At 45.2% G+C, this 16733-nt stretch overlaps 2 protein-coding genes across 10 annotated transcripts in view; one reads left to right on the top strand and one right to left on the bottom strand.

Annotated features, from left to right (window-relative positions):
* Positions 1-7825, top strand: part of ccdc85cb (coiled-coil domain containing 85C, b) — a 66912-nt gene extending 59087 nt beyond the window's left edge. For 2 of the 5 annotated variants that reach the window (XM_054761437.1, XM_054761436.1), the window contains 3 exons: positions 1984-2076; positions 2441-2539; positions 4631-7825. In XM_054761437.1, coding sequence (XP_054617412.1) covers positions 1984-2076; positions 2441-2539; positions 4631-4720 — 282 coding nt within the window. In that variant the 3' untranslated portion in view covers positions 4721-7825. The remainder of the gene's footprint in view (positions 1-1983; positions 2077-2440; positions 2540-4630) is intronic. The other 3 variants (XM_054761438.1, XM_054761439.1, XR_008566907.1) reach the window with 2 other exon arrangements.
* Positions 7826-7931: 106 nt separating this feature from the next.
* Positions 7932-16733, bottom strand: part of ccnk (cyclin K) — a 61720-nt gene continuing 52918 nt past the window's right edge. For 3 of the 5 annotated variants that reach the window (XM_054761429.1, XM_054761430.1, XM_054761431.1), the window contains 10 exons: positions 11088-11323; positions 10068-10149; positions 9868-9999; positions 9660-9765; positions 9534-9591; positions 9285-9454; positions 9016-9224; positions 8915-8945; positions 8778-8849; positions 7932-8706 (listed from right to left, as the gene is read on the bottom strand). In XM_054761429.1, the coding sequence (XP_054617404.1) occupies positions 8186-8706; positions 8778-8849; positions 8915-8945; positions 9016-9224; positions 9285-9454; positions 9534-9591; positions 9660-9765; positions 9868-9999; positions 10068-10149; positions 11088-11281 (1575 nt within the window). In that variant the 5' untranslated portion in view covers positions 11282-11323 and the 3' untranslated portion in view covers positions 7932-8185. Of the gene's footprint in view, positions 8707-8777; positions 8850-8914; positions 8946-9015; positions 9225-9284; positions 9455-9533; positions 9592-9659; positions 9766-9867; positions 10000-10067; positions 10150-11087; positions 11327-11902; positions 12043-16733 lie in introns of those variants that run through there. The other 2 variants (XM_054761427.1, XM_054761428.1) reach the window with 2 other exon arrangements.

Raw genomic sequence — 16733 nt, 5'->3', positions numbered from 1 at the left:
TGAGTTTATTCCCACAATATGATCACATTTTCCCCCAACCTAAACCCAACCCAGCTTTGTGATGAACTGTGCGTGAAAAAGACGTTTATTAGTATCTTCAGTCTTTGCGCTTTTTTCCCTATTTTTGTTTTCTTTTTAAATTTGCAAATATTTCTACTTTCTTTTCAAAATAATCTTCATAAATAAAATATTTTGACCTTATTCCCATTTTATAACTCTTTACCCAACCTAATTTCCCCAGAATTGTGACTTTATTTTCTTTGTCATAATATTACGACTTTCAAAACATAAAGTGTTTTTTTTCTTGAATATTTCAGGTCTGTGTTCCTAAAATGACGTTATTTTTCCTCATAATATGACGAGTTTATTCTCGTTAGAACACGACTTTTTTCTCTTAATATGTTGACTTTTTTCTTGTAAAATTACAGCGTTTTTTTTTAGTTCTCATCTCTGATGTTCTTTTTATTTTTTTAAATTTTACAAATATTTCAACTTTCTGGTAAACTTTCTTATCGTAATTATTACTTTATTAATTTAATTTAGACTTATATTTATATACTTAGTATATACTTATTTATATACTTATATATTTTCAAACTTTTTCAGCAACTTAATTGTCCAAAAGTGACTTTTTTTAAAACTTTTTGTTCTAATATTACAACTTAAAAAAAAAGTATCTTTTTTCTTTAATATTTGATATTCTTGCTACTAAAATAACGTTAGTTTATTCTCGTGAAATTAAGACCTTTTCTCGTTAGGTTACAATTTTTTTCTCTTAAGTCATTCAATGCCAAGGAGGTATTTTTTTTATGTCGTTTTCGTTTTTTTGTGCGAGAGGCAAAAAGAGGTGATGATTCACACTGCACACAAAAGGTTGTCACTTTTAGAGCAGTTTTAAGCCATAAAAACAACCACAAGGTGGCAGATATGCATTTGATAAGAGCTCAGCGTGGATCGTTTGCATGTTAAAAAAACACATTCGACAGCAAGGAGGAAGCGAGAGAGTGTGGAGGAGTGTAGCGTGCAGAAGGTTACGCATTATAGGGAAATTTTAACGCATGCGCATGCACACGCGTGCACAAAAGCAAAAAATATTTGTCTTTTGTATTTGGATCTTTCACAAAAAGATGGTTTTCTCTTCTAGTCAGGAACTGATATTTTCCTGAAACTTACCTACGTTCTACTGCTGATTACTAAAGAACGGAAAAAGGTAGAAACTTACTTTTTTCCCCGATGAAAGACAAGAGTCTAATCTTTCTTTTGGTAGGTTCCATGTTTGTATTGCCATAGAACACAATGTTCTGTGTGCTTTGAAACATCAGTCAAAATCGTGTAAAACTGCCGGTACTGAAGGGGTTGTCTTTAGAAAAAGGGCTGGGACTGAATGAGTAAATATTTGGACTTTATTCTTGTCAAATTACCGCAGATTTTTCCAGATTTTTTGAACGTGCCACAGGCCGCACTTTGGACCAACCCCCGCGATGTATTGGTCGATGTGGTGCCAGCTGTGATGAACACGGGACTGTCTGTGAGAATAAGAAGACGTAGCAGGAGGGATCCGTGTGGCGACTGTACATGTAACGAGTGAAAGGGAGAGGCTGCGAAAATGCTGGAAGTGCTTTAGAGACGTGCCTCATCGCGCATAACTGTGCTGCGTGTTGGGCTTTTTACGTGGAAGCACATATCGCTCTTCTCAACGAGCGGCGGGTGCCCCTGTGCGCCCCTTCCCCATTGCTAAGCGGCTCCGTCTTGTTTGTTACATAAAAAAAACCACAAAGAAAGTTCACGTGTGTTTCCAAACATGTTTGTTGTGCTTTTCATGTTTTGCCTCATACAGTGTGCATTGCGTGCACGTGCATGTGCATCGCGTGCACGTGCATCGTGGCCAATTATGCAAATTAGACATCAGACATTTCTTCCATTGATTTGCTGCCCTATTGAGTATAAATAACGCAAAGAATGTTTGATGGTTCCTCCTGACAGGGAACGGGCCGTCTTCCAAACAGCGAATCCTCCCCGGCCACGGGATACTTGTCCTGCGTCCAGAAGCCCGAGGCCGTGGTGCACGCCATGAAGGTAGGCGAGGCTTACGCCATCATTTCACCTAGAAGTTGCGTTGGGAAGGATAAAGCCGGGGCTTTGAGGGGAGCGGTGAGATGTGGTGGTTACTCCTTCAGCCCACCGGATGGCGCCACTTCAAGGCACCATGTTCCACTTTGAGAATGTCTCATTTGTTTGTGCTACATTTGAAATCCCGAGTAAAAAAAAAACGTCTTTAAGCGATGAAAAAAAGTGAGGTTCTTTAGGTCAGGGGGAGGGACGATAAGAAGTGTTGTTTACCAACTTCTGCCACTAGGTAGCGCGCTTGCACTCTTGAATAGCCAGCTAGCGTACCTAATGAAGCGTCTCGCTGGTTTACTGAGTTCTGGCGTTCTGGCAGGTTCTGGAGGTCCACGAGAACTTGGACAAGCAGGTTCCTGAAGACTACGAGGACGACCTGAGCGAGAAGGAGAAGGCCATCGTGCGGGAGATGTGCAACGTCAGTTACACACACGCACGCACGCACGCACGCACGCACGCACGCACGCACGCACGCACACACTTGGGGTGCTATTATGGGATGCAGCAAAGGAGAGAAGCTTGTGTAACGTTGGTCACGTTTGCCAGCGTAAAGGAGGAGGTTGGACTAATGAGCACCAAGAACTTCATCCGCTTTCTTGCTCTCCTTTCACTCCCTCCATCTTTCTGTGTGTGTGTGTGTGGGGGGGGGGGGGGGGGGTCGCCCTAGTTGAGCTGTCAGAGCAATTAAATAGGAGCGCTGTGGGAAAAGAGAACCCCCACCCCCCTTTCCAGAACCCTCCATCTTTCCCAGCTGGTGCTGAAAGGCCCGGCATAAAAAAGGTGCTGTGATGAGAGCGCGGCTATCAGCGCTCAGCAGACACACAATGGAGGTTCTGTGGGCCGACCCGCACTCTCTGAACAAAGCCCCCCCCACCCCAAAAAAAGACAAAAGGACAGGAATGTGTGTGTCGGTGTGGACGTTTTCATGGCGACTCACCGTGACGACTGCGTTATTTGACAACACACACACACACACACACACACACACACACACACACACACACACACACACACACACACACACACACACACTCCCTGCCTTCCGTGTCCTCATCACCTGAACGCCATCAAAAGGCTCAAAAGAAATAATCTGATCATCTGATAAGTTCCTCATACGGAACCTTTTCATCGTTACTTCCTTCCAAAAGCTCCCACCAGAACCCCCAATCATAAGCGTCGGGGCATTTTGTGCCTTTCGGTTGTTGATTTTCAAGCCATTTTGATGGTGTTGAAGACATTCTAACATTTTACAATCTGACACAAAAATGGACACACTTGTTCCTTGTGACCAAAAATGTCCAATTTCACTTTTATCTTAACATGAACTCATGATGTCCTTTTTGTTAGCATTTTCACGTTTGTCCACCAGATGGCGCTCCATGTACCCATTCAAAGCATGCGGCAACCTTTTTTACGCAAAAACACGAGCCTCTCTGGTGATAAAGTATGTCAAGATATTTTTTGAAATAATAAGAATTTGGTTTGTGTTTACTTTTTCAATTAAAAAAAATGAGGGGTGCATGATAATTATCGGGCCGATATGATGGAATTATGACGTCATATCAGTAAATCCAGTAACCGACAATTTAAAAAAAAAATGCTGCAATGAGGCAAGATTACCCGTATTGTGCGGGTGAGCAAATCAAGCGCTCCTCCTTTCTCCTGCCTGTGATGTTAGCTGCCTGTCGTAACTTCCCCCGAGCTCACTCATAAACCAACATTCACTTTCAGAGGAAGACATTCTGCGTGCTAGTTGCACCAAACGCTCCATGATGGGGAGGGAAAAACCCCCGTCAAGCACACAACAAACCTTATCAGCCACCTGAAACAGCAGCGCTTGAAAAGTGCAAAAGTGTTTTCCAGAGATCTCCGTGGCATCACACAGGCTGCTCGGAGTGTGTGCCCGAATACAGTGCACCTTGCTGGGCCACAGCAGGTGACTCCTCCTGCTCTATACTCTGGTTCTCCTGATAGTAGTAATGTCATGATATCTGATTAGGACAAATCAACAGGTACAGTTGGTCAAATCCCAATCTGGTCCAGTCCTTCTTACCTCCAGGTGTGCACAAACTACACTTTAAAAAGTCATTGGTTATCGGTGCCATATCGGTCTTGAGAAGCACAGTCATCGGTATCGGTTTGAAAAACAGATATCGTGCATCTCTAAAGATAATGGAGTTATGGAAAGACACTGGCTTTTAAAGGCTTAAAAACTCCAAAAAGCTGGTAAATGTATATTTGTATGTTATGTTTATTTGAGGCAGAGGTAGTTTTGAAAGATTGACTGGAATATGGGAATATTTTTACAGGGAACATATTTGGTCATTAGTGACACGTGTGAGTGACATTTCAGGCTCTCTGAACATGTAAGTGTAATTTGCCAACTTCACCACTAGATGGAGCACCCCTGCTCTAATCGTGTATGAAAATACAGAAGATGTCCACTCGTGTACGTGGTGGTGGTCGTCAGCAAGGTGTGATGAGAGGGTTTGTGATCATGTTGTTCCAGGTGGTGTGGAGGAAGCTGGGTGACGCTGCGGGGTCCAAACTGTCCATCAGGCAGCACCTGTCAGGAAACCAGTTCAAGGGTCCGCTGTAGCGTGAGCACGCACGCCCACCTGGACAGCGACCAGACCGCCATCCTAACCAGGTTCCCTCCGCCACACACTTGGACAGGCTACGTCAGCGACTACAGGGACCGCCTCGTCCGCTCTTCACTCGTGTTTTCATCTCTGCCAGCGTCCGACAATTTTGCACCTGGCCGGCTCGCCACTTTGCCGTTTGTTTTGTTGTTGTTTCTTTTTTTTTTGTTTTGTTTTTTTTTTACCCGTTGAGGCGACAGGAAAGACATTTTACAAAAAACTGACGTCGTGCAACACTAAGCTAGCGAGTTCCAAGCACAGCGCTTGCGAGCGGAGGGGGGCAGGAGTCCATCTTGGAATATTTTTTGATATTACCTCCTGTAGCGCCCCCTAGCTCCTCATGTCATATTTCTCACCCCATTCGCCCCCCCATGGACTAATTAGCATTAGGTACAAACGTGTTAACTAGTGCAAACCCACTGTGACCCAGCACCTTCTTGCTCGTGTAGAGACCACGGTGTCCATCATGTTTCTGTTTTAGCGCGGCCATGTGATCAAACTTTTGGTATTAATGATGTTTTTTATGATCTGGCTGTTTTAGGAATCAGCGTTTCTTACTTTTTAACGGTGAACAAAACAACCACCGAGGAATTAGGATGCTGTGTGCATGCTCGACAATCATCTTCTCAGGTTGGGAGGGCGACAGCTTTAGCGCCTTTGTGGGAGAAATACCGCCAAGTCGGCACGGAACATCGGGCTTCCGAGTAGAACTTGTCCGCGTGTTTTCCACTCTGCATGTTTTTGGAACGCTTGGTTCTTGACACACTTTTCTCTGTCCCCTGATCAAGAAAGAAAAGATGTTGTGATGTCAGACACGTGGGTGCGACGGACGCGCAACTTTTGGCGACCTGTGATTGGGCAGCTGCGGCCCCTCCCACCTCTACGCTTGACCTCTTCCAAATGAACAACATCTACTCACCCATGATGATAAAAGTGTCCTTTTTTTCTAGGAAGGGATCGATTGGAAGCCATGATTATCTCGTAGGAAGTGATGAGACGAGGAGTGCTGTACTTTGCCGCATGGTGTCTACATGCCAACATTCTAGAACAGGTGGCTCGTGAGCGGTCAGCTTAAAGAATATTTGGATTTTTTTTTTTTTTTAGTGATGCTCAGTATTGTAGGGTGGCCATATTTTCATGGAGCAAAAACCAGAACACGTGGTACGAGACGCGCAAATGATACTGGACATTTCCTCAAGGATGCCTTTGTAATATCAGTACGTTTAAAGTGCGCCTCCTGCGGATGAATAGAAAAGTTTAAATTCCAAAATACTAGCAGACACCTGCTCAGTTTACGACAAAAATATCTGATATGTTTCAATTCAGGTTGTACGATAATTATCGGGCCGATACTAGGGAATTATGATGTCATACCAATAAATCTGATAACATTAAGTAACCGACAATTTAAAAAAAAAACGCATCATATGAGGCAAGATTACCTGTACCATGCGCAAATCAAGCGCCTCCTTTTTTCTCCTGCCTTGCGATGCGTACCACAAACGTGATCGGTTCTGCACATGCGCGAGACCTACGTCACTTCCTCCGTTCGCACATTTTTATGAGCGCTTCTGTGACGTCACGTGCTGTGGTAGTTATTTTTGACGCGTATGAACATAACCACACCTCATACTGTATGTACTATAGAATGACCCTACGTAAAAACGCACGCGCAGGTGCACCACAGACACAAACGTCACATCCGCTCACGTATCAATACATGAATAAATGCAATAAACCTTATAAAACAATCCATGAAATAGTGATATCGGAATGTAAGCAACCATAAGCAGAGTGCAATGATGGATTCTTCTGGTCACCAACCCGTCGATAGCGAGGAGGCACTTGTCCATCTTTGGGACTTTGCCGGTCATTGCGAGAATATTAGAAAAAATGAGTATTATTACATCAGTGCCCTCCCCTCCCGGAGAGTGACCAGCAGGCACACATTTTGACCACTGAACACGACCGTAGCCTCGTGGAGTCAAATGACAGCTTATCTATGCCAGTTTATCTACGCCAGCGTGTGATCGCGTTTCAATCTCATTCCACTTTGTTTACACGTTTTGCCTGGCTCTCACTGCCGGCAGTTAGCTCGCTTGTTTTTGTCCCACGGGTAAGCTACAAGTGGCTATCACGTACATACATGCTAACTTACGTTTTTAAGTGTCACACTGCACCTTGGTGTGCCACGCCAGGTGGCTCCTCTCACTCTATACTCCGGTTCTCCTGACCTCCGTGGCGCGTGCATGAATACAGTGCACCTTGCTGGGCCGCAGCAGGTGGCTCCCTCCGCTCGATACGATACTTCCCCTGATAGCAGTGATGTGGTAGTAGTCATTTCATGATATCTGATTAGGACAAATCAACAGGTACAGTTGGTCAAATCCTAATTTGTTCCAGTCCTTCTGACCTCCAGGTGTGCACAAACTACACTTAAATCTAAATTTAACTAACATTTTCATAGCCTTTAAAAAAAAAAAATAACACCCAGCACATGTCCAGGATTAACAGGAAGTTTGGTCACTCTACAATAGCTATTTTTTCTTTTTAACGATATCACATGCAGCACTTCATGACCGATACGGATAGTGGCAGCAGATCTTACCTCAAACTAATGTGGTGTAACGAACACTTTGCTTCTTTTTTCTGTCTGTTTGTGCAAAAATAAACGGTCGGCCGATATTATCGGACATTTCCAGTATTTTAGTAAGTGTTCAATTCTAACATGATGCCTCTTATTTCATGACAAATGATCACAACATAGCATAAAGTCCACATGGACCACTGTTTGCGTGGAGCTGTGCTTCGTAAAGAACAAATTCAGTGTTGCCAGTCATAAATAAAAGACAAATAGCTCACCTCTTCCTTAGCTTTTGTCAAGTAGAGCTGCAAGTTGGAGCCATGTTCTGGAAACGCTCACATGCTAACATTCCTGTGCTAGCTAGCATGAGTCTAACATGTTCCCGCCAAGCTCACTCATCCTGAGGACCAAACAGATGGAAGAGGCCACTTTAGACTCCAATAAAAAAAAATAAACGAGTTGCTTAAAAAAAAACAAACGGACTCCATGCGTCTTCATTTCTGCACCGACACCGCCCCCCTGTGGCGCAAATGCGCAAGTTCCAGTTTGGCCTGCTACTGAAAAAAAAAAACAGGTCAAATTGATTGAAAAAAAAGTTCTATTTTATTTTTCTAAGTGCCACTTTGACACAAATCCAAAGATGTGGGTGTGAAACAGGAGCACAGGAATGTGTGACATGTACAAAATAGATGATCCAGTGTTTGATATCACGTCATGTGAAGGTGGACTATCCAAGACAGAACCACAATATTTCATATTTCATATTTCATGTTTCATGTTGTTCCCACCACAATATTAGAATCTCCTCCTGCTTTGCGTTTGGGATGTTTGGGTCCAGTCATCTCATCCACCCTCCACGGTTCATGGGCATGCCAGGTGGCGGAGGTAGGGGCACCTGTGGTTGACCTTGAGGCACGGGGGGTGGAGGCGGGTACCCGGTCGGAGGGAGACCTATGCCAGGAGGGGGTACATGGGTGGGGGGCATGTGTGGTGGTGGGTAGCTGTTGTAACCTGGCGGTGGATAGCTTGGAGGCATAGTGGGCGGTGGGTAAGTGGCAGGTGGGGGAGGGACTGGCGGGGGAGCTGTGGGTGGAGGGTAAACGTGGTAGGGTGGCATCGGGGGTGCGTAAGTGGGCGGCATTGGCGGAGCGTAGGAGGGGGCCTCAGTCTTCATCATGGATTGCAGACTCTGGTAGCCCTCCCCTGACATGTAGGAGCTGGTAGTGGACATGACGTAGTTGGAGGGCGGCGGCGGTGGGGGCCGGTGTGGAAGGGGAGGGGGCTGGCTAGGGGGCGGGGGAACAGCTTCGCTCTGTGGTTCTGCTTCGGTGGGAGGGGCTGGAGCGGCGGGTTTACGCTCTGAAGGAGAAGAAAAATAAATACATGCAAACAACCCAGGGGGTCATTTATATGGGGGGGCGGTATCTTACCTGGGGGCGGCTGTGATGTAGGCAGAGGGGGCATGGGGCTCTCCAGTCGAGGAATCTTTGATCCAACTTGTTCTGGCGGACATGAAAGCACAATCAAACCTGCTGATGTTCAATGTTGAAATGAAAGGGGGGGTTACCTGGGGGCTTTGGTTCATCCTTGGGGGAGGCCTGCAAGTGAAGACGGATTTGTGTTAATTTTAGAGAAATGCAAAGGAAAGAAGACGACGAACACGCTCACGTGTGCGCGTTTGAGCTGGCGTGCGGGGCTGCCTCCCTGAGGGGACGTCTTCTTGGTCGGCGGCAGGGGAGGGTTGGCGGCCTGGGGCGGAGCCTGCGGCACCGGAGGGGCGGGTGGCATGGAGGCGGGCCCGCGCTCCTTCTCCTGCACCTGCTGAGGGATGGGCTTGTTGCCGTGGGAGTAGAGGTCCAGGATCTGATGACAGATGTCTACAAGACACGTTGAGCGGTGAGGACACGTGGGAGGACACCAATCAGACACCTTCCTACCTTCCAGCAGCTCCACGGGGACGTCCTGGACAAACTGCTCCCACCAGCGGCGTGACGACTGCTTGGCGGTCCACTCCTGGATGTCAAACTTGCAGAGGCGGCCGGCGAGGTACATGACGGCCACGGCGATGATCTCTGGCTCCCACTGCAGCGACAGCATGGTGCACAGGCTGGGGGGGTTGGATCACGGCAAACACAGTCAATCTCTGCCGCCGTGCCGTGCGTTCAGTCAGCTGACCGGCAGCTCACCTGTCGTTGACGAAGGTCCAGGCCATTTGGAGCACCTTGCACACTTTGTTCTTCTCCCCTTTAAAGCTTAAGAATGTCATCACTTGCTTCCAACATGAAAGCATAGCCGTCATGTCGGCGTCTCACCTTTGAGCTGCTTGACGTAGCGCAGCAGGAACATGTAAGGATGCTCCACCTGCAGGTCGAACTTGATGGTCTGGAGGAGGATCCTCTCCAACACCATCACCTCCTCCTGTGGGAATCTACTGTTAACGCTGCTCGACTTCTTTTTACACTTGATTGTTGTGATTGTTGAGAAGGGTTGCGTTATGATTTGTGTCTAACAAAAATCCACCTTTGGGTCGTCTCCAAATTGAGCAAACTGCACGTCGTTGAGCAAACTGCGCGCCGTCTTGATGATATCTTTGCACTTTTTGGGCGTTTCCTCCACTTTGCCAGCCAGGAAGAGGCAGCAGGCACCCGTCACCTGACGAGACATGAACGTCATCAGCATTCATTTGCATACGTGGCTCCGCCCTCGCGTGGTGAACATACGTATCTGGGGAACTGCTTGAAGGAGTGAAACATGTAGAAGCGGTGGAAGTAGATGATGCCCGTCGCCAGCGTGTCGTAGTGTCTGACGCTAGTCAAGGAAATCATGTGGGCAGATCATGTGACTTACAACACAAACACATCATTCAAAGAAAAGCGCACTTTAAAAAAATAAATAAATAATTGCCCATTATCCACAACCCTTATGTGTGACATAAACACACACGTCTGTCTTTTCTGTGGGTTCTAAAGGTGTAAAAGCAGCCAAAATGAGGCAGCTAAGAATGCACATGATGGGACGCACCTATTCCGCCTAAAACGCCTTCTGAAAAAACCTTCAAAAAGCACCAACAAGACTCCATTTCCATAATGTGACCTGCATATTAACCAAGCTACAGCGACATTGTTGTTATTATTATTATTATTAACATTGTTACGCCGAAGAACTACGTTACTGGCGTAGTGACACCTCGCCACACCGGCTAGCTACTAGCCGGCTAGCGCTGGCTTCACCACACACTCGCTCACAATGCCTCAGGCCACTAGCGAAAGGTAACGCTACATATTGGAGCTGCCGCCACTGCTGCTGTGGTTTTGTTTTTTGAGTTTGGAAAAGTTAATGCTGAGCGTGTGTAGCGTTCCTTTCTATGTTGCTATGTGAAATTAATGCACCCAGGAAGGAAGTTCCACTAATGCTTAAAAATAACCAAACTACAGCAAAATAGTGTAAGTATTCCATGTTATCATGAATGTACCTGTTACTACATGCTCACAGCATGGATAGAAAACCATAAAACCTTGTTGGAGCTTTTTGGATGTGTTTTAATAGCGGACTTTCTAGAATAGGTGCCTCATTACGTGCATTAATTAGCTGCCTCTTTTTACCTGTTTTCCTATCTTTAGAACGCAGAGAAAAGAGAAAGACACGTGTGTGTTCATGTCTCACATAAGGATGGTGGATGACGGGCAAAATAAAATTTTTTAAAAAGTGCTCTTTTCCATTAAAGCAATCACAGAGGATACAGGCCGAGTCGTGTGCCCACGTCGAATATGAAGCGAGCCCCCTCTCTGCGGTAGCGGGCCTCAGTGCCAGGGTCCAGGCCTTCAGACTGGGAGGGGGTGTGGGCTAAGTCCTTCTTGTCCCAGTACCAGCATGGCTTGATGTGGTCCAACATGGTCTGGCCCATCGCGGACATGTTGTCCTTGGACTCCTTCATTTGCTGAGGGGAGGCGATGGAAGACGGGCCTGCCGTGCTGACCTGCTGCATTAAAACAAAACAAAACAAAAAAAAACACGTGTAAACAAGAATAGTTCTATTTCATCCAAAACACATCATCACAAATTAACAACAGTAAGTATCGTGTACACATCTAGCCAACAAATATTTATTAGATTTTAATGCAGTATAAATGCCCAAAAACAAGTAAAGTCATAAGAAATACACTAGTTAGATAGTATTGTACCTTTTCCTCATTCTCTCATTGATTAGCATGTTAGTATCGTTCATTTAAAAGGATGGAATTATGGAATATGTAGTCCAACCGTAAACATCATCGCAACTGTCTGCGGTTATGTTGGCTGGGGTCAGTGTGAACTTACTTGTGTTCTTCTTTGAACACAGTTTTCCTTCCTATATTAACACCCATAAAATGAGGAGCATTACATTTCATATTATGTTATAATCAAGTATACAGCGCCTTATCCGCCTTTGGCTACAGAGCTGCCTAGCTAGCTAGCAGGCAAAGCGCCGCCTAAAAGAAAACTTAAGCAGCTGCGGTTTACATCCCCCCAAAGTCAACAACTCTCAAACTTGCTTGATTGATAGACGATGTCTCACCTTTAACATGAAGCCGCCGGTTTAAAAAGTCAATCCAAACGACTGAGACAACAAACCGGAGTTAATTCAACTAGAGCTAGCTAGCAAGTGTCATCCATTGTGACGAGGACGCAGCCATTATGGATTACGTACACTACGCATGCGTCTGACGTCACGATGCGGGGCACGTGGTAAGCAGGCTGACTGATAGGAAAAAATTTACAAAGAAATAAACAAAACAAAACAAAACCACAAAAAAACCCAAATGTGTATATATATACAAGTATTATGACAAATTGTGTCATGGCTTTTAAGACGTTCTAAACATATTGTAGAAAAAGAATACTGTACTGTAATTAGCGCTTGATTTAACTTCCAATAAAAGCCACTAGAGGGAGCCAGATAACTAATTCTCAGTTAAAGCCAGACGAGAAAACGATGCGTCTAATTGAATCAACTCTGACATTATTCATAAAAAGTCATTTGTCATCAAGTAAAAATGTTTGGTTGTCTTTATTCTATTTAGGAGGGAGGTCCTCACACTCATTGGGCATCCCGGTAGGACCCAGAAATAGCAGAAAAGACCATTTTTCCTGCTGGGACCCTGACCGACCCCTCTACTAAAATGTGTGTTTGTTGAAGGAAGGTGGAATTAGTCCGATATATTCCTTAAAAGTCAGTCTTTTGTTGATGGATGATTTCAGAGTGGGATGTGAGCAAGATTGATTGATTAAAAATGAAATTGGAAGGAACACACACTCAAGTATGGAACACTTTTGCAGGCCAAAAAAACTTCAACATTATTTATTTACTTTTATTTAGGAAGGCTCATCTTTCAATGGCAAAAAACGCACAAATAACTGTAACATTTAGTTCATCTGTTGACCCCCCACCCAAACACCACATCTACATGGCAGCCTCACCTCTGAGACGCGCTGGCAGTGAATCATTTACGTCCGTATTAAAAAGTGGAATCTGCATGCATTATAAATTCATCCGTGCTCGGACAAATCCTCTTAACTGGGGGAGGAATTGTCAGGATGCGTCCCGTGGAAAAGTAAGAGCCTTGTCTGCTTGTATCGCCCTTAGCAAGGCAGCGTCTCAATCTGTCACTCACACACACACACACACACGCACGCACGCACGCACACACACACGCGCGCTCACACACTCCTCAGTAAATCATGGTATAAATAATAGATGATACTTTCTTTATTAATATTAAACATTGCATAATGAAGCCACACAATCTTCACATTAGCATGAGCGTCTCATTGTTGATGTCACGCTCAGCATCAAAATGGACGCCTCTGACCTTTGAACCCACGGCTCTCTGGACCTCACCAGCTCCACGGTGCCCGCCTCTCCCCCCACTCCCCCACCCCTAACTCATAAAAAGTGCATTATATGTGGCGTTACCACTCATATACGTGACCTATTTTGAGACAGTGATGTCACAGGACAATTCTTTAGGGAACAGCCGATAGGAAACAAGATCTTGTATCCAAATGCATCCCGGAATGTTTAAAAAAAAAATACTGCAACCTGTATGATTTAGAACCTGAGCATCAAAGGATGTATGTTTTGCTTTTTCTTTGGCTTCTTTGTGTGTTTTTATGCACGTAATGGGACACACCTATTCCGCCTAGAAAGTCCGCTATTAAAACACCTCCACAAAGCTCCAACAAGGTTTTATGGTTTTCTATCCATGCTGTGAGCATGTAGTAACAGGTACATTCATGATAACATGGAATACTTACAGCATTTTGGGAACTTCCTTCCTGGGTGCATTGATTTCACATAGCAACATAGAAAGGAACACTACACCTAGCGTTAGCTTAACAAACTCAACACAAAAACACAGCAGCAGTGGCGGCAGCTCCGATATGTAGCGTTACCTTTCGCTCGTGGCCTGAGGCATCGTGAGCGAGTGTGTGGTGAAGCTAGTCACTAGCTTACTAGTAGCTAGCCGGTGTGACGAGGTGTCACTACGCCAGTAACGTAGTTCTTGGGCGTAACAATGTTAATAACAATAATAATAACAATGTCGGTGTAGCTTGGTTAATATGCAGGTCACATTATGGAAATGGAGCCTTGTTGGCGCCTTTTGGAGGTTTTTTCAGAAGATTTTATAGACACAACAGGTGTGTCCCATTACATACATTCTTAGCTGCCTCTTTTTTTCTGTTTTTATATCTTTAGAACGCACAGAAAAGAGAAAGACGTGTGTTCATGTCTTACATAAGGAGTGTGCATGATGGGCAAAATTCCAAAAAAAGGTGCACTTTTCCTTTAAAGTTAAGATGTACTATTCCCAGTTACCTTCTTTGTCACTTGTGTGACAGTAAGAATTAGGGATGCTCCAGTCGTGAAAAAGCACGCCATCGGCATATGGCGACAAATGCCTTTCAATGCCGGTCACCTCTGGCTCGTACTTTGCAGCATGCAGCGTGTAGTGAGCGTACCCCGCCCACAAAAATCTTGAGGGGGTAGCACCTTAAAAAGCTGTCATTTAATACGCCGTTTGAAGAACAAACTTGATGGATGTTTGAGACCCAGTACGTGATATCAGTCAAACGGCAGCTAACGTAGCCAAAACGCTGGACAACACTCGCCCGTATGTGCGTGACAGTCAGAAGTCTAAAGCAAATAACCCGAAAAATAATAGAATTCATCGAACTAGATGACCAGCTTCTCTCAGCGGTGGCAGACACCGGGTTCACCGACTGCTCTCTCACTTTGGAGCCCCTCTGCATGATCCCTGGAAGTCCGGCTAGAACGCCATCAAACATCACATGATGTACTCTCACATCCAAAGTCTCCTGAAAGAAGCGTTTCATCCTCTGTAAGTCGGACCAGTCAAAATAAGTTAAAAGATGTTTTTGTCTAATTTTATGGTTCCTTTTTTCATATCGTAGCCAATAGCAGGGATGCAACCAGGAATTCTGGGCCACATGTAAAAAAAATAACATTGGCGCCCCCACTTTTTATTTTTTTTATTAAAGTCCTATTTTTAGGGTTCCCTGGCTGTCAGGGGACCGTGGAATTATCCTAACATTTTCCCCTTATGCGGCACCCCTGGTCAATAGCACTCATCATTAATACAATGAAAAATGTACACTTAATCTATGTGATTGGTATCGGTATCGGCCCATTTCACTCATGGATGTTCGGTATCGCAATAAGCAGCATAGAACCCTGATGGGACCATCCCGAGTAAGAACGTGATTTAAATCATTGCTTGTGCACTCAAAGCTTTTCTGGTGGCCACAGTGTGACCCTGCAGCAGATTATTGGTACTTGCATGACTTCTTGTGGGGAAGAAAATACTTTTAAAAATCCCAACCACCATTTGTCTTCATGGTTCAAGTTCAGACGGAGTCTTTTTATCGTTTTTCAATGTTAAGACTGCATTCTAAGTTGCTCTTCGAATGTTAAAAATGTCTTTAAACACTGGCTGTAGCATTAATAAAAGTTGACGGTGGTGGTACGAATGATTTCCACTTCCTTCTTCCCCAAACACAAACAATTCAGAGGCTGACCGGCCTTCCCGGACCAGACGTTGCTCCACCTTAGAGGTTCTGGTGGTTGTGCGTTGGCCTAAACTTTTTTTTGTGGTGTGCTTGTTTCTTGTAAATACCCGCCGGTGCGTTCAGGTAGCGCCCATTAGACGGCGTGTCCCCTCAGAGGCAACACACTGGACTTAAAACATTTCCCGTGTCCACAAACAGAGCTTGGCGGTGCCGCTAAAGCGGCTTTGCGGATACAAGCTATAATGGAGACATTGATGTATTATTGACAGCACCCAGGGGTGAGGATCAAGGGAGGGGCATGTAACAGTGTATGAACTCTAGATATATTTCTCCTTCAGCATGCGCTGGAGCAACAAGGAAGGAAAAAGAGGTGGTGGTGGGGGGTTTGATGGCCATGTTGGCGGGTCCACGTGTGAACGATGGCTGTCGTGCCGTCGCCGCTCGGCTCTCCCCAGTCGCGCTGAGGTTACGTCTGCTTGAGCCAGAGCTGAGATGACATTTCATTTATATAAATAATTAGTGGGCCTGAAAGTCCCCCAGGCCTGCCCCCCAGCAATCAAACTTCTAATGCTCTTAAAATTGCTCGCCATCTTTTATTAATACCCGCGACCGTAAAATGTATCGCAGTGGCGAGCGAACGCTCTTCCTCTGCTGATCCGCCAGGAAATGGTGTCAACATTGAAACGGTGGTATTGGAGAGAAGGGTGGTGGTAGCGTGGGGGTGGGGGTGGGGGGGCAGTGTTTCAACTGCTTTACATCAGCACTTAAACGTGTGAATACAGTGAATTAGGACGGCTCATTAGTGCCATTAATTGCCTTTAAAGTGAACACAATCTGCCCTTCAAGGCCTCTCTTCAGTTCAATTAAGGAGGCTTTAGCTGCATAAAGTCTACTAAGTGAGGATGCACTTCACATGTTCACCGCCTGGGCCTACAGAGGGCGCTGTTGTCTCACAGCATGCATCATGCGGCCAACAACAAGGTCAGCAACGTCAGTGTCTTTAGGGCTCCACATGTTCAATGCTTTAAGGATGACAGCCAGCAATGACATATATAAAACACGTATGCATATATTCATAGCAGCGTATTCAAAGTTCTGCCGCTGCCTATTAGCGTACAATGATTACACTCCAAGGGTCCAAACTGCAAAGGTGCAAAAGTGGCACCTTTTGTGTGAAGCCCCCAAGAGTCAAGGTTGTTTCTATCAAAGTAATAAGCACCCATTACTGTTTCCTACCATTTTTGGTGCACCATAAGCAACAACAACAACAAAAAAAGTGTTCTTGTGGTGCAGTAGCGCTAAACGGTAACTTAGGCCAT

The sequence above is a fragment of the Dunckerocampus dactyliophorus genome, chromosome 19 (assembly GCF_027744805.1).
Source record: "Dunckerocampus dactyliophorus isolate RoL2022-P2 chromosome 19, RoL_Ddac_1.1, whole genome shotgun sequence".
Taxonomy (NCBI): domain Eukaryota; kingdom Metazoa; phylum Chordata; class Actinopteri; order Syngnathiformes; family Syngnathidae; genus Dunckerocampus; species Dunckerocampus dactyliophorus.
This window is presented reverse-complemented; position numbering and strand designations above follow the sequence as displayed.